This window comes from Ictalurus furcatus, chromosome 24, assembly GCF_023375685.1.
Source record: "Ictalurus furcatus strain D&B chromosome 24, Billie_1.0, whole genome shotgun sequence".
NCBI classification, from domain to species: domain Eukaryota; kingdom Metazoa; phylum Chordata; class Actinopteri; order Siluriformes; family Ictaluridae; genus Ictalurus; species Ictalurus furcatus.
Genome location: NC_071278.1, coordinates 2,464,792 through 2,486,042, shown reverse-complemented (window position 1 = coordinate 2,486,042; position 21,251 = coordinate 2,464,792). Strand labels below are relative to the sequence as shown.

General features: G+C 43.1%; 1 protein-coding gene across 1 annotated transcript in view; it reads right to left on the bottom strand.

Moving 5' to 3' along the window:
* Nucleotides 1-21,251, bottom strand: part of adgrl1a (adhesion G protein-coupled receptor L1a) — a 133,465-nt gene that overhangs the window by 79,583 nt on the left and 32,631 nt on the right. Inside the window, exons 2-3 of the mRNA XM_053613494.1 lie at nt 17,449-17,662; nt 2,988-3,097 (exon numbers count right to left, since the gene is read on the bottom strand). Of these exons, the coding sequence (XP_053469469.1) occupies nt 2,988-3,097; nt 17,449-17,662 (324 nt within the window). The remainder of the gene's footprint in view (nt 1-2,987; nt 3,098-17,448; nt 17,663-21,251) is intronic.

The window sequence follows — 21,251 nt, the reverse complement described above, 5'->3', positions numbered from 1 at the left end:
TTAAATTTGTGTGTGTGTGTGTGTGTGTGTGAGAGAGAGAGAGAGAGAGAAACATAAAAACTTTTTTTTTTTCCTGAAAGAGAAACCGTTCTGGACGCGTCCCAAATACCTGCAAGAGACAGAAGGAAGGGAACGAAAGAGCTACAGGAGACAGCAGGAGACAGGATGAAAGCGTGACAAAGACGGGATGGAGAGCAGGAGGAGGAGGAGGAAGCGAAGGAGGAGAGCGAAGGAGAGACGGACAGACGAAGGGAAACTCATTAAATGGATCGCGGGACAAGGGAATGAAAAAGGAGGGGAGGGCAACGCAAACGACAGAGAGCGGAATTCGCAGGATTTACAGGAAGAAGAAGAAGAAAGCAAGGTGAGCTCAAAGACACGAAGTGAAAGAGCGAGAGATACTGATGAAAAGAGAAGGGAATTTAAAAAAAAAAAAAAAAGAATGAGTAAAAAAAGAGAGAAAGTTTTGGGTTGTTTTTTTACTAGAGCCGGCAAGTCTTCACGCTCATCTCTTCTTCGTCTCCTGAGGAAAAAAGCAGAGAAACTGACCCAGGTATTTGTAGAACATGGTTAATATCCCATAATCCTTTGTCAATACTGACCTCCCAAGCCCCGCCCACATCCCCACCTGCACGCTGGGAACACTGAACACATGAGGGGGAAGGGAGACTGCCTGACAGGAGATTTTCACATTAGCCACGCCCCACAATACATGCAAGTGTGTGTGTGTGTGTGTTTATATGTGTGCATACGGATGTTTCTGTAAATGTAATATTCTTTTTTGTCCTCTTGTACGTTCGAAAACGTCATTTTAGGCCACTGAGAATTTTTTTAAATGGCCTGTGGGGTGTAGAAATGCTAACAGTCATCACTGATAACGCTCGCTGCTCGCTAACATAAGCTAACCTGACAGGATTTCTGAGGGGATTTGAGTTATATATGTAGAAATGCTAATAGTCATCACTGCTAACGCTCGCTGCTCGCTAACATAAGCTAACCTGACAGGATTTCTGAGGGGATTTGAGTTATATATGTAGAAATGCTAATAGTCATCACTGATAACGCTCGCTGCTCGCTAACATAAACTAACCTGACAGGATTTCTCAGGGGATTTAAAAATCTTTACTGTTAGTTAGTAATAATAATATGTTTAATAGCTTGTTAAACTGACAGATACCTAATCACACATGGAGAAAAAACCCAAACATCTTCATTACTAGGCAGCTAACAGAAGCTAACCTGACATCATTTCTAAGAGGTTTCATTCAAACATATTTATACCACAAGTCTGACAGGATTGTTAACGCATAATAATAAAATCTAATCTTTACTTCTAATGGTAGCTAGCTAGATAACATAAGCTAACCTGACAGGATTTCTGAGAGAATTTAAATCATATTTATAAATGTTAATCTTCACTGCTATCTACTAATAACATTAATCCCACTATACAGAATCTGTAAGATCGTTCATTTATATCCATAGATGTTAATAATCATTTTAATAACAATCTCCTCAGAAATCCTGTCAGGTTAGCATATTTTAGCAAGCAGCAAGCATTAGCATTGATGACTATTAGCATTTCTACATATATAACTTAAATCCCCTCAGAAATCCTGTCAGGTTAGCATATTTTAGCAAGCAGCGAGCATTAGTAGTGATGACTGTTAGCATTTCTACATATATAACTTAAATCCCCTCAGAAATCCTGTCAGGTTAGCATATTTTAGTGAGCAGCGAGCATTAGCAGTGATGACTATTAGCATTTCTACATATATAACTTAAATCCCCTCAGAAATCCTGTCAAGTTAGCATATTTTAGTGAGCAGCGAGCATTAGCAGTGATGACTATTAGTATTTCTACATATTTAACTCAAATCCCCTCAGAATTATTATTAGTATATTATTCAAATGTATTAAAAGTCCTTTCAGAAATCCTTTCAGGTTAGCTCATTATTTAGTTGGCTAGTGTTAGCAGTGAAATTTATTGACTCTTAATCAGAATGTGTTGAAGGTTCTCTCAGAAATTTTGTGGTTAGCCCAGGTTACTTATCTGGCTAACTGTGAACAGTGTTGATTTAAAAATGAAATCCTCTCAGAAACCCTGTCAGGTTAATTTAGGTTACCCAGCTAGCGTTAGCAGTGATCGCAGATTGCTGACCCTTAATCAGTATGTATTTAAAGTCCTCTGAGAAACCCTGCCAGGTTTAATAATGTTAGGTAGCTAGCGTGTGTTAACAGAGTAGATTATGAACATTTATGAATATGATGTAAAAATATGTCTCAGAAATCCGGTCAGGTTAGCTCATGCTAGCTAGCCGGCTAACAAAATCTGTAAAATTGAATGCTGATGACTTCTTTCTTGAATATATCAAACTTCCATATATGGACAAGCATACATTCCAATACATATAAATGGAATGTCAGCACGTGTGTGTGTGTGTGTGTGTGTGTGTGTGTGTGTGTGTTGGAGCATCTCGCCAATGTGAAAATCTCCCCTCAGTTTCTGGAGCATCGCACTGTTGATGGAGAAAAAGGGTTTAGTGGTGTGAGTGCATGTGAGAGTGTGTGAGTGTGTGTGTGTGAGTGTGTGTGTGTGTATGTATGTGTGTAAGTGTGTGCGAGTGTGAGGCAGAGAGAGAGAAAGAGCAGAAGAGAAGAAAGTGTCCGTCCGTCTGTCTGAGTGTGTGTTTGAGTGCGAGTGCGTCAGAGTGAGCGAGTGCACTTGTGAGCGTGTGCAAGTGTGTAAGAGAGTGTGTGTGTGTGTGTGTGTGTGTGTGTGTGTGTGTGTGTGGGTGAGTGAGTGTAAGTGAATGGTACTTCCTCAGGGGTTAGGTGAGGTCTGGGTAGGATATGGGAGGGGGACGGGGGGGTGTGGGTTGTCGGTGAGGGGTGGGAATGATGCTGTGTGTGTACGTGTGTGTACGTGTGTGTGTGTGTGTGTGTGTGTGTGTGTGTGTGTGTGCGTGCATATTGAGTGTACTCACTGTATGGCACACACTCATACTGAATTTCCAGGTACTTGTAAGTTCCTGGACAAGGATCGGGAAACACGTCTGACCCAGCGACCACCACACATTGCGTACGGTTATTACACCTGAACGAGGGAGAGAGAGAGAGAGAGAGAGACAGACAGAGAGAGAGACAGAGAGAGAGAGACAGATAGAGAGAGACAGAGAAGAGCAAGAGTTATTATTATTATTAACAGCAGTTCTCATTCCTGTAATGCTTTGTCAATTCTGTACATGTATATGCTCATGCTAATAAAGCTTGATGAACTGAAAAAAGAATTAGAAAAAAAATTGAAGAAAGAGTGAGAGAAAGACACACAGAGAGAACGAGAATGAGGAAGAATGGTAGAGAGAGAGACCGGATGACAAAGAGAGAGAATGAGAGAGACACAAACGGAGAAAAATAGAGAGAGAATGAGAGAGAGAGACAGACACAGAGAGAGATGATAGAGAGAGAGAATGAGAGACACAAAGAGAAAGAGACAGAGAGAGACAGACAGAGAGCATGAGAGAGAGAGAGAGAGAGAATGAGAGAGACACAAAGAGAGAGAAACAGACAGAGAGAATGAGAGAGAGACAGAGAGAGAGAATGATAGAGAAAGACAGACAGAGAGATAGAATGATAAAGAGAATGAGAGAGACACAAAGAGAGAGAGACAGACAGAGAGAATAGAGAGAGAGAGACAGACAGAGAGTAAGAATGAGAGAGACAGAGAGAGAGAATGATACAGAGAGACAGACAGAGTAAGAATGAGAGAGAGACAGACAGAGAAGGATCATGAGAGAGAGAGACAGAGAGAGAGAATGAGAGAGAGAGACAGGGAGAGACAAAGAGAGAGAGAGAGAGACACATGCACACACACAAACACACTTGCAGTATTATACCACAGCGCTGTTGAATTCTCGATTCTGATTGGCTGACAGGAGCTCTGAGGCGTGCAATTATTTTTCAGTAGATGCACGGCTAAAGTAGTTCCGGTCAGGTTTTGCCCGCATTACAGTTCCATATCACTACGCCGAGTTAACTGAAATAACGGAAGAGTTAGCCTTCTGTTCACCGCGGCGCACACCGCTAACAACAAACAAAACGACAGAAAATTTCCATTTTCCAGAAATAAGTGAGGAATAATTGACGACGGGCCGCTGAATTATTAGACAAATAACACGCAGCCAAGGTGGTAATGAATGCGGCCACGAGGTGAAGCGGAGGCTTGAGCTATTGATATGCAGTTATTAGAGAGAGAGAGAGAGAGAGAGAGAGAGAGAGAGAATGTGTGATAAGCCGGTGAACAAGTATCAATATTTATTTATTTATTTGTTCTATTTTTATATTATCAGCATGAAACGGGAAAAAACTGTGAACTCTCTCTCTCTCTCTCTGTCTCTCTCTCGCTCTGTCTCTCTCTCTCACCCTCTCTCTCTCTCTCTCTCACCAATAACTGCTCCGTTACTAGCGCTAAAATGACGGTGTGGAATTAGTGACGGAGGCTTGAGATGAGATGTGTAATAAATTAGTTACACACACTCGAGAGCATTTTAAGGACAAAACCCTGACGAATGTCTTGAAAAAAAAACCATCTGAGCAGTGTCTCGAGGTGTGTGAACTGTGGTATAAGCGGAATAATTGACTCCGGAACGTTGAATGATTAGAAAATAACGCAAAATGATCTTTGAAATACAGTGTCCTGAAAAAGAGACGTTTCTGTTTTTGCTGCATTTATATTAAAAAGAAAAATGGGCAAGTCACTGCATATTGCCCAGCACTTTTACATACATGTATGTATATGTGTGGGTGTTTTTCATTCTTTTTTTCTTCTTGTTTTTAATTCTCAGGGTTCTGTGAGCCTTGTAACTGGTGTTTCTGTTTGACTGTATTGTTAAATGTGTGTACATTTGATTCTACTTATTTATTTCTGTAGTTCATTTCTAATTTGTCTGTACCCAAGCTTTGGCAATACAAATGTTAATATTTGTCATGCCAATTAGCAACGTTCTGACCTTGACTTTGACTTGACAGGCAGACTGACAGAGAGAGAGAGAGAGAGAGAGAGAGAGAGAGAGAGAATGATACAAAGAGACAGACAGAGTGAGAGAATGAGAGAAACAGAGAAAGAGAATGATAGAGAGAGAATGAGAGAGAGAGAATGAGAGAGTATGATAGAGAGAGAGAATGATAGAAAGAGACAGACAGAGTGAGAGAATGACAGCGAGAGAATGAGAGAGACGCAGAGAGAGAATGATAGAGAGAGAGAATGAGAGAGAGTATGATAGAAAGAGAGAATGATAGAAAGAGACAGACAGAGTGAGAGAATGACAGCGACAGAATGAGAGAGACGCAGAGAGAGAATGATAGAGAGAGAGAATGAGAGAGCGTATGAGAGCGTACGATAGAGAGAGAATGAGAAAGAGAGAGAATGAGAGAGAGAATGAGAGAGAGAGAGAATGAGAGCGCATATGAGAGAGTATGATAGAGAGAGAATGAGAGAGAATGAGAGAGAGAATGAGAGAGAGTATGATAGAGAGAGAGAATGAGAGAGAGAATGATAGAAAGAGACAGAGTGAGAGAATGACAGAGAGAATGAGAGAGAGAATGAGAGAGACGCAGAGAGAGAGAGAATGATAGAGAGAGAATGAGAGAGAATAATAGAAAGAGACAGACAGAGTGAGAGAATGACAGAGAGAGAGAGAATGAGAGAGACGCAGAGAGAGAGAATGATAGAGAGAATGATAGAGAGAGACAGACAGAGTGAGAGAATGACAGCGAGAGAATGAGAGAGACGCAGAGAGAGAATGATAGAGAGAGAAACTGCGAGAGACGCGGAGAGAGAATGATAGAGAGAGAAACTGAGAGAGATGCAGAAAGAGAGAGAATGCTAGAGAGAGAATGAGTGAGAATGATAGAAATAGAAAGAGGCAGACAGTGAGACAATGACAGAGAGAATGAGAGAAAGAGAGAGAGAGATGTATTTAAATTACTACTTCACTTTATGGAGTTAATAACCAAGCTAACATATTTACAGACATGAAACTAAATTACATTCACTGAAAAATTCAATGGCATGATTTACGTTGTCAAAACAAATCAATGTGGAAGGAAAACGTTTGGGAAATGGACTAGAAATGTGATTTTGGCCCAAATTATCCATATTCAGAATTACTTGTGTTAGTGCGAGCTAGGCCTCAGACCTGGACGTCCCAAACATCCGCCAAATCCCTGGAATCCCCCAAGATTTTGGAAATAGACAGAAAGTCAAGGAACTAGTGAACAATGTAAGAGAAGGGACTTGTGATTTTAATTAGGTCGGAGACAGGACCAAAATAAGTCATCAACCAGGATTCCTCCACCGCTAGCAAGTCTAGTTCTTCTGAAATACCCTTGAAAATATACTTCAGACATTTGACCTTGCTGTGACCTTGACCCTGTTTGAATCTTATCAGTTCATCTCTTGACGCACGGACAGATGGATGGACTGATGGACAACACGAAAGGCATGATAAGAAACAAAAACAACAACAACAACAACAACAAAAAAGCCCAGAATACATTGGAGCAGAGATGCTAAAGGATAGTGGCAGCCTTGCTGAGTATTTCCGCCAAAAGATGAAAAGCTCAAAGGAGAAACCTATTTAGTCCACTCATGTGCATTGTGCAAAGGTGTGAAAGATAGGGGCTCGCTCTCAGAACAGAAAGGACAGGATCAAGGTGCGTTTGATGTGTTTCTGCCTATTGTCCCATGCGCATTCCTCCACTAGAAGTCAGCTGTCTGTTTATCAATCGGACACTTGTTCAGGGGTCTGCCAACAGCCTTTGGGAAAGGCGTCTGTGCCAAAAGACTCGGACCACCTGGCTTATGGAACTCCAGCCAAAAGATTCGCACGGCACACCACACCTTCACACAGATTGCATACTGGGCTTGCTTTCTGAACGGCCCAGGTTTTTTTTTTTTTTGTGCGGTAAAGGACAAAAAAACACTTCACGTTCTCATTCCACTCCTCCACGACGACAATAACAGGTACACTCTGATCTACTGAAGGTGTGTATGTGCAAAAAGAAGAAGAAGGAAAAAAAAAAACCTGCAGTAAACCTTGCAAGCTGATTTATTAACGGGGACTACAGAGGGCTACGTCTTTCACACAAGCGAAATAACACGTGTTTACCTTAATGAATATGCAATTTGTCGCGGTTCCACCTAAAAGTGTGAAACGCAGGATGGAGTCAATGCAAGTAGATTAATTTAACACTCTCACTGTGATTGACTGCAGCCTGAAAGACATTTCAGGAGCAGTGATTGAGTGTATCAATTAATACCGCTGAACAGCAGGTATTACATTTGCGGAAGTCTGTCGTTGCAAGTTGAAAACAAAATGGTACCATTTTAAAATGACAGGGTTTGTCAAGACTAGGTCTCAGGGCCTCAAAATGGTCGTAATGTTTAAAAAATGACTTAATATTGTAGTATTATATAGTATTAGTTTCATGCATGTTCATACCTGGTAGCTGCAAAAACCTCCTTTACACATTGTGTCACTCCTCTACATTAAGCATGGCCTAAATTACACGGTTATTCTTTGTAAATCACCGGCAACACGACCGTGTTTTGTGCGCGCATTTCTATCCGCTTGCGTGCACAAATATACCAAATTAGTTATTTGGTATCCGAGCAAATCAGGGCCTCAGTGTTAAAAAAACAAAAACAAAATAAATTTTAAAAAATCACCGTAACCTCCCTGTGTACACTGAAGAGAACCAGACAGGTCCTTCAAGAAATCCTAGCTCTCTCTCACGACTTTTGATTACAAAACAATGGCTACCCCCGACAGCCACGTCCCAGCAGACGTGTCCGACATCCGTGAGATTGAAAACAGCTTACATGCTTCCGGCACTGAGTGTACCCTGCTGAAATTTCCTGAGAAATGGGTATTTATTGTGTCCCATTCCACTTGGCTTACTTAAAAGTGTGCTGGCAGGATCCAGGCAACCGAGAGACCTGTGATGCCCCAGGCTCTGACATTCACTTCCTGTACAGGTATAGGATAGCTGATTGAAGGAACTGTTGATCAGATTGAAATAAAAAAAAACAAACAAACATCAACATTCTCTGTACTTCCTGCACCGGTTGTAATACAGAGACTCTATTCCCCAGGGTAGCGGTAACCAAGTTAACCAAAATGCCTCAGCGACGCTCTCGATTACACTCTCCTAATTAAAAAAAATATACATCCAAAAAGAAAGCCAACACTTGCTACCGAGTGGTGCAACAGAAAAGCAATCTCCTAAAGGTCTGGAGACTGTGAGTTTGAATCCTGACAATGCTACAGCCATTCGTGTTCATTGGTAGTCCAAGAAAGCAAAATTGTATCTCGTGCGAGATAACACTCTCCTCCAAGTGTGTTACTCTGCTTTGGGTTTGAAAATATGTGATTGGTTAACTCCATGTGTTTTGGAGGAAGCACATGTTTGCTTTCATCCTCCCCAGTTGGTAGTTGTCGTATGATACAGTGGGGCAGTGGTGGCTTGGCGGTTAAGGCTCTGGGTTACTGATTGGAAGGTCGAGGGTTCAAGCACCAGTACTGCCAAGCTGCCACTGTTGGGCCCTTGAGCAAGGCCCTTAACCCTCTTTGCTCCAGAGCTGACCATGTGCTCTGACCCCAACCTCCTAACATTAAGAATACATTATGGTGGACATTGGGAAAAAAAAGAAAGAAAGAGACCCAACACTGTTGACCCTGTGTGATCCCTCAGCAGATCCCCTGGTGACCATGGAAATGTTACTTAAATGTCCCTAATCCTCCTTTTTGTCCCAGTGTCTTTTGGCAGAAGATGTCTTCTTAAGGGCCTCATCCATCTATTTTCCATACCACTTATCCTACACAGGTTCACGGGGGAGCCTGGAACCTATCCAAGGGAACTCGGGGAACAAAACTGGGTCCATCCTGGACGGGGTGCCAACCCAAGGTGGTGCTGGGCAAACCACTAAGCCACGCTCCCTAAGCATTCCGTACAAGATTTGACTCAGTGTTTTTGTGGCTGTTGCGGCGAAAAATGCTCGAGTTTGCTGCGGCTTTCTCAAAATTTGCGATGTGGAGTTTTCCGTGCCTTTTTTTTTTTTGCAGAAAACTACCTGAATCGGTGAAATCGCAACTGCATAAAATTGTTTTGCGTGCTCTTTCACAGTGATGTTTGTTGGTAAATGAGACCTTTTAGCCGTACTCGTGTCCGACGCACGTGATTAGAAGAGGGCTTTAACTGAACACGCGTTGAGATGACGTCACATGACGTGTCTCGGCCCAAATCTGCGGACAATCTGCGGTAATTCTGAACAATTGCAAGCTCCTCCGAATGTCGCGGAATTTGCTACATGTCGCGTTAACTTCTACGATTGTAAAATCGCGAAATCCTGGAGGGACTGCCAAAGGGCCTCATATAAATCCTTAAAATTCTGATCCATGATCAGTGAAAACATCATTCATCTTCAGCAAGCACTTTATCCTGGTCTGGTCCCGGAGTCTATCCGGGGGAACACTGGTTAGGAAGCGGGAATACACCCAGGATGAGACTCCAGTCCATTGCAGAGCACCATGCGGTAAGCATTCACACCTAGGGGGCGCCAATCCACCCAGTGACAGGAGGCAGGGAGAAAACCTGGAGGAAATCGACATGGACACGCTGAAAACAAGTAAAACTCCGCACAGACAGTAACCCGAGCTCAGATTAACACCGGATCCTTGGAGCTTTGAGCTTTTGCTGCCCCTCTCTAGAACTGCATTTCTCAATCCTGGTCATGGAGTACCACTTCCCTGGACATTTTGGTGACTTCACTCCTCTACCTTGCCTAGTTCACGTGTGTCAATTAGCTGATGAGTTGCATCAGGTGAGTTAGGAGGAGGAAAACCGTCAAGCTCGTCAAGCTAAAGAGAACTGTACAGCTGACTTGAAAGGACTTCCTTGCCTGGTATCTCTTGAAACCGAAATCGCCTAGCTCAACCCACGTCCTGCCTTGATCATACACAAGATACTAACATACAACTATGGCTTACAACTTTAAATAGAAACAGATCTGATACCAGTGCAAGTTTTGATTACATTACAAAGATACTTTGTGGTTAATGTGATTAAATGTCTTCTCTTGGTCAAGGGAAATCAAACCAACAGTCATACCGAGGACCTTACAGGAATGCAATATATCACATACAGGAACACGCTGTCCATTATTGATTTCTCAGGAATATTGTAAGGCTGCTTCTTATGTCCTTTCGGTGTCTGGTAGCCGAAAATAGTTCTTAAGCATATGAGCAGAACTTTTAGATAGAATTTATATTCGCTGGGCGAAAGAGAACAAGTTGTTAAAGGGATGCATTAATAAGTTTCACAAGTAACCTTGTAAAAATCACTTTCGGTACAATCCCTGTGAATAATCCCTGTGAAAGTCTGATGGCAACCCATCAACATCAATGTGATACTGATCTGAGCAAAGCTGCCCAATTGGTCATGACTTCCTTAGTAGTACGATATTCAGTGAAACACACAGTACCGTTCCGAGCCCATCCTGGGACAACACACCGACAGCCTGCTTCAAGACACCATTTACGGTAATATATATTCAAATAAATAAATACATATAAAATACATAATAACTCCTTTGATTTAGCTATGACTAACACAAGGCGATCCTTCATTATCTCTTCCATATGAAAAACATTGTCTTGCAGGAGAAAATTAAATTGCCACCCTTGCACTCAAACTGACTGAGTACATGCTGTCCTTCCCACCATATGGGCCACTCAACTTCATTAACCATAACAATGTGTGCTTCTTGAAAAAAACCAACAGCCATTCTTTTTTCATGCACTGTCTCAGGCACTAAAGCACAGTCTACCGTTAAAGTTAAAAGATCCCATGCTCAGCACCAGGAATCAGGGCGAGAACAGACAAAATGTGCTGTTCAGTCATATCATGGATCAGTCCATCCATCCATCCATCCATTCATCCATCTATCCATCTTCTGTACCGATTATCCTACACAGGGTCACAGGGAGCCTATCCCAGGAGACTCGGGGCACGAGGCGGTGGACACCCTGGATGGGGTGCCAACCCATCGCAGGGCACAATCGCACACACACACCCATTCACACACTATGGACAATTGGGAAATGCTAATCAGCCTAAAACTCATGTCTTTGAACTAGGGGAGGAAACCGGAGTACCAGGAGGAAACCCCTGAAGAGAACACGCAAACCCCACACACACCCAGGGCGGAGGTGGGAATCGAACCCTCGGCCCCAGAGGTACGAGGCAAACATACTAACCACTAAGTAAGGAGATGTTTATTGAACATTTATGTAGAGAGTCTCCAGTGTCAGCACTTTGTAACAGTCAGGAAGTTTTCCAACAGTCTTCAGAGGAGTTTCTTGGTAACGTGACAGGCTGCTTTTTTTTGTTGTTGTTGTTGAGAGGCAAAAATACCGGTTGGTGAGGAAGTGACTGATTATATCTTGTTTCGCAGATGTTCTAGAACAGTAATCATACCTATAAATGGATCAAAAGTACAATGTGTCGCTCTTTAAAGAATTTAAAAATAAAAATCATGGGCAAATTGCTTGTCTCTCTGGGAAAACCTTAAAAGTTCCTTACAGAACCCTGAAGCAGAGTGCCTTCTTATCAGAGAGGAACACCATCAGGAACATAAGTATCCAAAGAACCTGATGTTCAGGCGCGGGACTGTTCTCAGCTCGGCGCTGACACAGACATGGTACTGTTGATGTTCAGTGGAATCCAAAAGGATGGAGGGATAATGATGGATGCTTGCACGTCTGAAAAAAATCATTTAAAATGAATTATTGATTCAATCAAAATGTGTAAGCGTGTGTTCCAACGCGTCATTAGGTCTAAACAGCTGCACATCTGAAGTTGTTATCTTTGGGGAAGGGGCAAGCTGCGGCGTAACTCGCACAAAGATATCATCTATAAAAAATGTCATTTTCAATCAGCCGACTTGACAAGATGTGGCACTTTCAGGAAAGCCACTGCGGCTCATATTCACACAAGAAGAAAAGTGATGTTTCCATTATCAGCCTGTTCTCTGACCATACTATCCTCCTCCTCATCATCGTCCTCCTACTTCCCCCCTTCCTTATCCTCCTTTATCATCATCACCCTCTTCCTCCTCCTCCTCATCATTATCACACCTTAAACCAAAGAGGAGAGGTAAAGATATCAGAAGATAGCATCACTATTATACTTTACAACTTCCAAGCAGAAAAAAAAATATATAGTTATATTCACTATATTCACATAAATCATAACTGCAACAGAGGCACAGAGAGAGACGGAGAGATGGAGAGATAGTAATAGCGACAGAGATTGCAAGAGAGACAAAGAGTCACAGAAATCAAGAGGCAGCCAGCCAAGAGAGAGACAGAGAGACCCAGACAAAGACAGACACAGTCAGAGGGACTGGAAGGGATAAAAAAAAAAGACTGAAAGACAATAAGAGCAAATAGAACAACAGAGTGAGACAAAGAGAGAGAGAGAGAGAGAGAGAGAGAGAGAGAATCAGGCATAAAAAGTCAGAGAAAGAGTGACAGCATGAGAAAGAGACAGAAAAAGCGAGAGACAGAGAGGCAGAAAGAAAAAGAGAGGCGAAAAGACGGAAACAATGGGAGAGATGGGAAGATTAACAGTGAGACAGTCAGTACGTTTACACGGACAGCAGTAATCTAATTACTGACCTTATTCTGAATAAGACGTATAATATTCTGATTAAGGTGTTTACACGAGTCGCTTTTAGAATACTCCTTTCATGTTCCTGTGTTACATGTTCTAGAACATAGATTGATTAACGTCACACGTCATTACGTCACCGCGCCACGCCGTCCGACGTCCCTCCAGAATTTCACGTATCGACGTACAGTTGGTCTTCGTTATGGAACCGTATACAGTTTTGGGTGTTTCCTGTTTAATTTTACGAAAGCTTCGAGTGCGGTTAATTATTAGTCGTGCTGTACGTGCTAATAGACGACTGCTTGAAGCCGTGGGCCGCGTCCCAAACCGTGTACTTACCTTCTATATAGTAGCTGAGATACGTGTATTTCACTTCCTACTATACAGCAGGTAAGTACGCGGTTTGGGACGCAGCCGTGCTCTCTTGTTTGCCTTCAAACGGTCGAGCGCTGCCGTGTGTGTACGTGTCCTGTCTCACAATGCGGAGAAAACTCCAACACGACGTTAATAGTGTGATTAAGGTGTGTACATGTCTGTAACGCACCTCGATAATGCGAGTATTCCTATTTTAGTCGCATTTTCGAAATGCATTACGTCTTAATCCGATCTGTGTTTACTTTAGTCGGATTAAGGTCCTCAATAATCTCTGTTCACATGCTAGTTTCTTAATCTGAGTATCGTCTTAATCGGGTTAATATCGGATTATCGTTGTCCGTGTAAACGTACTGAGTGATAGTAAGAGAGACAACACGTGAAAGACAGACAGCAATAAAGAGAGACAGTGAGAGAGAGTTAATGAGAAAGAGACACCTAAATATTATTAAAGACTGAATGCTGAAAAGAGCGACGGAATGTTTTGGTTTGTTTTATTTTGAAAGAAGTGATGATGTAGAGCTGCGGGGGTTTCCTCCGGGTACTCCGGTTTCCTCCCCCAGTCCAAAGACATGTACGGTAGGCTGACTGGCGTGTCCAAAGTGTCCATAGTGTATGAACGGGTGTGTGAGTGTGTATGTGAATGTGACCTGTGATGGATTGGCGCCCCGTCCAGGGTGTACCCCGCCTTGTGCCCCATGCTCCCTGGGATAGACTCCAGGTTCCCCGCGACCCTGAAGGATAAACGGTATAGAAGATGGATGGATGGATGGATGGTAGAGCTGTAAGTAGTAGAGTTTCAGCTTCATATCCAGCTACGTCAAAATGTTTATATCGATTTAATCAACAGAATAAACGTCAACAAATCAGGACAAAATGCTTCCTGAAGATAAACGAATGAACATCGAACGTTAAATCTCTCCATCTCACTGCCGGTTTTGGCATCTTTTGGTACTTTCCGTGAAGATAACGTTTACGTGATCATTAATGGAAACACAGATTTGCGTTTGCCAGCGTGTGAATGGAAACAGATCCAGAAAGAGAGATAAACTGTCCTACACACTATCTCCTAGTGCTTATCCATCCTACTATGTATGTGTTCACTGTGTGTGTGTGTGTGTGTGTGTTGTGTAGTGATATATGTGTGTTTAAGCGTCTATGTGCTTTAGTGGCAGTGTGATTTCTAGCATTCACGCCAATAAAAGCTGCCGAACTGGAAGTGAATTGATAAAGTGAGACAGAGCGAGGGAAGTGTGAGAGAGACAGAGAGAGAGAGAGAGAGGGGGGGGGGGGGGAGGGAGGGGAGAGAGAGTTAGTTATGTAGTTAATAATGTGTACATGAGGACAGAATGGAGAGGATCGTCCCTCTGGGCTGGAGCGGGGAGATGGAATAATTTCCCACTAGACGTGATCACGTGACTGCGACATTAGGAAGAAAACAGACAGGCGTGTGCGTACGGAAGCTGAGCAGCACACAGCAACGCTGCGTGATGTACGGCGCCTCACAGCAGTTTATCAATATTACATGCACAAGCACCATTTAAATATATTCACACACACACACACACACACACACACACACGCACACACACACACACACACACAAACAACCATCTGTATTCCCATCCATGTGGCTGTAATGTTTTCTATCTGCTCTTCTTCATCTCCCTAATCCTCTCTCTCTCTCTCTCTCTCTCTCTGTATCTCACTGCCTGTCTGTCTCTCTGTTCATCTGTCTATCTTCCTCTGTCTCGCTTCCTCTGTATGTCTCAGTCCGTTTCTCATTGTCGTTCTCTGTATCTCTCTCTATCTGTCTGTCTGTCTTTATCTGCATCTCTCTCTATCTGTCTGTCTGTCGTTCTCTGTATCTCTCTCTATCTGTCTGTCTTTATCTGCATCTCTCTCTATCTGTCTGTCTGTCGTTCTCTGTATCTCTCTCTATCTGTCTGTCTGTCTTTATCTGCATCTCTCTCTATCTGTCTGTCTGTCGTTCTCTGTATCTCTCTCTATCTGTCTGTCTGTCTTTATCTGCATCTCTCTCTATCTGCCTGTCTGTCTTTCTCTGTATCTCTCTCTATCTGTCTGTCTGTCTTTCTCTGTATCTCTCTATCTGTCTGTCTGTCTTTCTCTGTATCTCTCTCTATCTGTCTGTCTGTCTTTCTCTGTATATCTCTATCTGTCTTTCTTCTCTCTCTTTGTCTTTCTCTGTATCTGTCTCACTCTGTATCTTTCTCTGTATCTCTCTCTGTTTTTTTTCTCTCTCTTTGTCTTTCTCTGTATCTGTCTCTCTCTCCCTATCTGTCTCTCTCTAGATCGCTGCCTGTCTTACTCTATCTCTCCCTGTATCTCTCTCTCTCACTCTCGTACACAAACACGTACGTGTCTCTCTGCGTGTATAACGTCGCTGCCATCTTCTTTTAGACGCTGCATTCAGTTTTTAATTACCTTAAAGATAAAGCCTGTAATTATTTTCTCTTCCACACGCTCTACTCCACACTACTCATTTTTTTTTTTCTTTTTGTGGTTTTTTTTTTTTTTCGTAACATATTTAGCTCCGTTTTACATTTAATATGTAACCCAGGATCACTGCACAACAAAACCCATCATGTTTTGCACCACATTATCCTAACTCCTAACCAGTCACTTTCTACGCTCACTACACAGAGCTATAATAGTGTTGTAGACCCACGTAGCGCCCTACAGCCAGGAGCAGTTCACTTTCACCACCTGCTGAGAAGAGAGTGATGCGGCGGCGCTTTAGTCCAGCTCTCTCCCCTCCTCATCCGTACACTCTGCTCAAACAGACCAGCTTCCGAAGCGTCGACTTTCCCGCTAATACCCCGTCACCTCGTGGCTCGCTACGCTGACTAGCCGAGCCAAGTCTCAACCTCAACCGCGTCGTATCGCTGCACTGCATTCTGGGATTTTCGCTTTGTGTAAATAAACGCGTCCCTTAGCCTGCGTGTTGCAGGGGCATATTCGTGAAATAAACCTTTTTTGAGCTCACAAAAGCCCTTAAATTGGCAAAACTCATAAAAGTTTGGTTTCTGTTTAAGGCCAAATGTAATTAAAGTGTACTTGAGTCTTTTTTTTTTTTTTAAATTAACAATCTAGAGTACCAACACGTCTGAGGAAAATATCGAATAGTGAACATAATAGCTGAACATAATAGTGAACATAATAGCTGAATAGTGAACATAATATTACTCTACTAGCGCTAGATTACTCTAATAATTCTCCTAGCACTTATAGGGCTGTTTAATAGCCATTAATTAAAATAAATAAAACACACACACACACACACAAAAAAAACAGTCAATACTAATAATTTAGGGTCAATAACAATAACAATTTCCGAACGTTTCTGCACAGGCTTAGCTCATAGAGCTATTATTATTATTATTATTATTATTTTTAGACTCATACTGTATATTCCTTATTTAAGCCACTGAAATGGATCAGCGTAATAAATGCATCGGACCACGTGCGCTGTGGAATAAATGCACGTTCTGCAGGGAGGGAGACGAGGCCTTTATTTTTGGCATCCGCACAAAAACCCGTGTCCTGTCACACGTGCATCATTCTCTGCGCTCGTAGCGTCGGAAATGGCACAAATTCGGGCGGGAGGCGTGGCTCGGGTAGCGACAGCTTCCACAATACGTTCCGGAGTTTCAAAGACGTGTCGAGAATAAACTTTAGCGTGGTGATAAGCGGCAAGTCGGGTTCACGCCGTTTTGGCGCAGAGCCTCAGAACAGCTTTGACGTGTTTCGCACGGTTTGCCGACGTGACTTTGGACGGATTTGCCGACGGATTAAGGCTGGAAGTTCATTCCAGCACTAAGGGACATGTACGGTAAGTCGCTCTGGATAAGGGAGTCTAGTAAACGCTCAGAAATGTAAATGTACCGATGATGCCAGAGTGATCCATGACCAGGTCATCAAAAGAGCAATGGAATGGTATTACTTGATCTCCTTTCAATCGGAGAAACACTAACCGATCTGGGGCGTCTGTGAGCTCATGTAAGCAGAACAGGGCTTCCAGGTTCAGTTAAACGAGACTGACATGCCTCAGGAGAAGCAGGAACTGACAAAATAACTGACAAATGAGACCGGGAAAAAAAAGAGAAAAGTTAATACACCCTCACCAAACAAGGTAGGTGTGAAAGCACCCTGAAGGTATCTCAGATGCATGATATTGTCTATCATCTCGCTTTGCATGTATTTGTTGCGTAATTGTTGTGTAAGCGGTAAAGTGGGTCGGCTCTCGAACAACGGTTGCTGGTTTTCCCTGACCCAGCGTTCTCCGACACTCACACAAAGACGCATACACACACTTCTGTGTACCTCTGTGACATGATCTTGAAGGCATCAGGCAGGTAGCACTGCACGTTCTCCATCTGGAAAGGGTCGGCGTCACAGATCTTGTCGTCGGTGCGTCCGTAGTTGGCCGTCTCGATCATGATGACGTCGCTGCCCGGGCAGCGCAGCTCGATGGGGTAACCCTCGCACGCCAGCTCCCTCCTCATCAAGCCGAAAGGCATCATGGAACGACTTAAGGCTGCAGAGAAAGGGAAACAGAAAAGAGAAGGTAAGAACGAGGGAAGTTAGAGACAGTCGCATGCTGACATTACGAGCGGGTTAGGAGAGGAGCGCGTGCTGTGCGGACAGGAAACAGGGAAACAGCTTGTTCCTCTCCAACACAAAAGCCACCCTGTTGTCTCGATCGTTTGAAAATTTACAGAAAGGTGACACTGCTTAGAGCTTCTAACAATGCCAATAAAAAAAAGTAAAGTAGGTAGAGAAAAAACAAACAAACAAACAAACAAAAACAAAATTTCCCAACAGATATGCTAACGACTGCCTGCTGGTTGTGCCAAGCAACTGTAGTGAGGCAACGACACAAAAGTCTGGTGTGGTAACGATGAGCTCTTCCATTTTCTTTGCCAATTAAGGACACCACAGCCCCAACCTTCTCGATTTCTATTGGCTTACAACGCAGAGGCATGAATTCAAAGTTCACCCGAGCAAAAAGTAAAACTAATCGCTTACCAGAAGCGATACACGTCTCGTTCACGTGCCACGTCCTTTCCCCTTCAGTGAATCTGCCTTTCCGTTGAGAGAAGTTTATTGAATCATTTGGTCTGACCACCGCTCTAGCTGAGAATAATAGAATGGCGCACTTTTCCGGTGTCTCCTGTATCTCAATGGTGAGGAGTCAAAAACCACAAACAGTATGGCTGAATTGTACACATTAGCACCTTCGTGTCTATCTCTCTATCTTGTAGCAGTGAGATCAAGCTTTCACATAGAGGGATCCTTGAGAAATACTACAGTACATCCTTTTGCAATGGTGGGGCAGGGGGGTGGGGGGGTGATTTTCATTAGCCATGGTGAAACTGAGACGAAGTGATAAAATACAAATGTGTTGAAATAACCGTTTGATATTTTGCAGTAAAAATGCTTTATGGTGGACGTCACGAATCCCCTCAGTGCACAGCACGTTTCCCAGAACAACACGCTCTGCTCAGACTTTTACTGTGACGTTTGATTTGTTGTCACTTCCTGGTTCTGTCCCCCCCCCCACCCCCTTTTTCACGGTTTGTGAAAAATGCATCCTGAGTTTGTCCATCTGTTTTTAGTTTAGTTTCTGATTAGCGTTCTGATCTACACCCTCATGTGTGTTTGTATCTCTGCGAAGTCTCGTTCGGCGTGTTCCGTGTTGTACACGCTGTACGGTTTTGATTTGATGCTTGCGTCCTGCCTCGTGCGGTGAGCGTGTTACGGTGTAATGACATCGTGCTCTTACACGCAAGTTTTGCTTTGCTGTTTAAAAAAAAAGAAAAGAAAAGCGTCTTGCGTTTTCCTTCAGCACCTGAGGCACGTGACAAAAACAGAAGAATCAGTACACCCCTGCTCTACAGAAACCTTGGATGAAATGATGTTCGTACAATGCGCTGATTAAAAAACGGACGAGATCTACGCGTGACACCGAGGTACGAGACGGCACGGTTTTTAAACGTAATTTCACCTTCGATTAAAGACGTTACATTATTTTCTGTAACGAAACTAAAGACGGCTTCCCATCTCCGGAACCGCCCTGACCCTGACCAGGACGACGAATGGATCTGGAATAAAGGGACGTAGAAATTGTGTCCCGTTTCCGCAAAAAAGATGCTGAACACAGCGGAGTAAGAAAGAAAATTCTTTTGGCAGGAATTTCTCTTTGTAAAGGAAACCTGCGATGATGACACCTTTCCTCCAGACGAGCCCAGAATCGACCATTCAATCCTGCGTGTTTGAGCCAAGTGTGAAAACACCGAGCGGGAGAAAAGGACATAATACAAATAAGAGGAAGAGGCCGGGAAGTGCTGCGTCAGCAGCAAATAGACAACGGAGATGAGAGTAGAGGAGATGAGATGAGATGAAAGTGGTACAGAGAGAAAAGACGAAAAAAGAGTCATCAACGTGCTTTATTCAGGACAGAAGAAGAGAGCTGCGAGCCGTACAAGAGACGAGAAGCATGTACATAAAGAGTGAAGAACTGTAGGATAAAACGAGACTCGATAACTCACTACGTCCAAGCCAAAGAAAAACGACATAGAAGGGGGAAAAAAACAAAACAGGTACTATGACATATGTATTACCAATAAGGCACTGGGAATGTACGAGTGTAACCACAGAGAGACAGCAGGGAATGAAACAAAGCATGATGTTATCAACTGAGCTTCATACAGCCAGATGTCATGCTTGTGTAGCAGCCCTGAGCGTGTTGATTTATACAAGCTGCTAATTAGCCGATTAGCTAGCAATCTATTCCTACACATGCTTCTATTTTAATCCCCATCTCTGAATTGGCTACATCACTCTCTTCTCCTCTCCACTAATAGCTGGTGTGTGGTGGGCGTTCTGGCGCACTACGGCTGCCGTCGCATCATCCAGGTGGATGCTACACATTAGTGGTGGTCGAGGAGATCCCCCTCCCCCCTCTCATTATTATGTAAAATGCTTTGAGTGTCTAGAAAAGCGCTTTATAAATGTTACTATAACTGACTAACTAACTCTGTTTACAGTTCAGGGCTTTGGAGGCCCTCAGAGAGACTTCTGGGAAACGAGGACTGACGATTATATTGTATGTCTGTGAGGTTTGTCTGTCAGAGAATCATTATTCGCGCGCTGTAGTTAATCTCAGAACTCATTGTTTTGGTCAGATATGGAAACGAAACTCATTTTTCCTACGGAGTAATTACCGAGTGACAGTGGAAACAGACGATCATATGCTGAACATTTCCAGTGGCTGGAACATCTGGAAGGCTGAGATACATTGCTGATTGAGTGCATGAGAGTAGCTTAGCCATTAACCAGCCCTGAATTATGCACTTACACGTTTTACGTCCAGACAGTTGTCATATTTGTGTAAATAGGTCAATAAACTGGCTAGCCAAATTAAAACATTACAGTAGAAATGAAGGTGGATGGCTGATAGCTGCATTTACGCATGGATTTGCTGTCGATGGAGTAAAAATGGGGATAATTAGGAGCGGCACTGTTAGAATCGACTCGTTGAGGGGTTGCTCTGCAGTTTTACATTCCTCCACAGCGTTTTTATCTATACTGGTCATGTTGACCTGACTTTGTTTGATAATGCCAACAGAGAAAGCTAAATAGCTGACAACATACCTTCGACAAAGGAACAAAGGACTACCAGAAGGTTTGAACAGAAAACCTAGAGTAGGGTAACTCTTCAACCAGACAATGTATAATACCACACATTATACTAACAAAGAACAACGTTGTCGGAGAACGTGAGACGGTAAGGACAACAAGAGGAACTCAGGCCAGAGAGAAAAAAGAAGAGAGAAGAGGAAAGACAGGAAAGACGATGGAAGGACAAAGTCGTTAGCGGTGTTAGCAGAACAATTCTGAGAGATAAGGAATGACAGGGAGCGATAGAAAAAGCAGCAGAAGGAGAGATCAAAAGAGCACAAAGTAAGAGAGAGAGACAAAGAAAATGAAAAGAGAACAAGTGAGACAGAGCGAGACAAAAAGTGAGAGTGCTAGCCAGAGGGAACAGAAGCAGAGAGCTGTGTGCCGTGGGAAGAGGTGCGGCTGGGTTAATCGCTGCGCTCGGCTGAGTGGGCCTGAGAGAG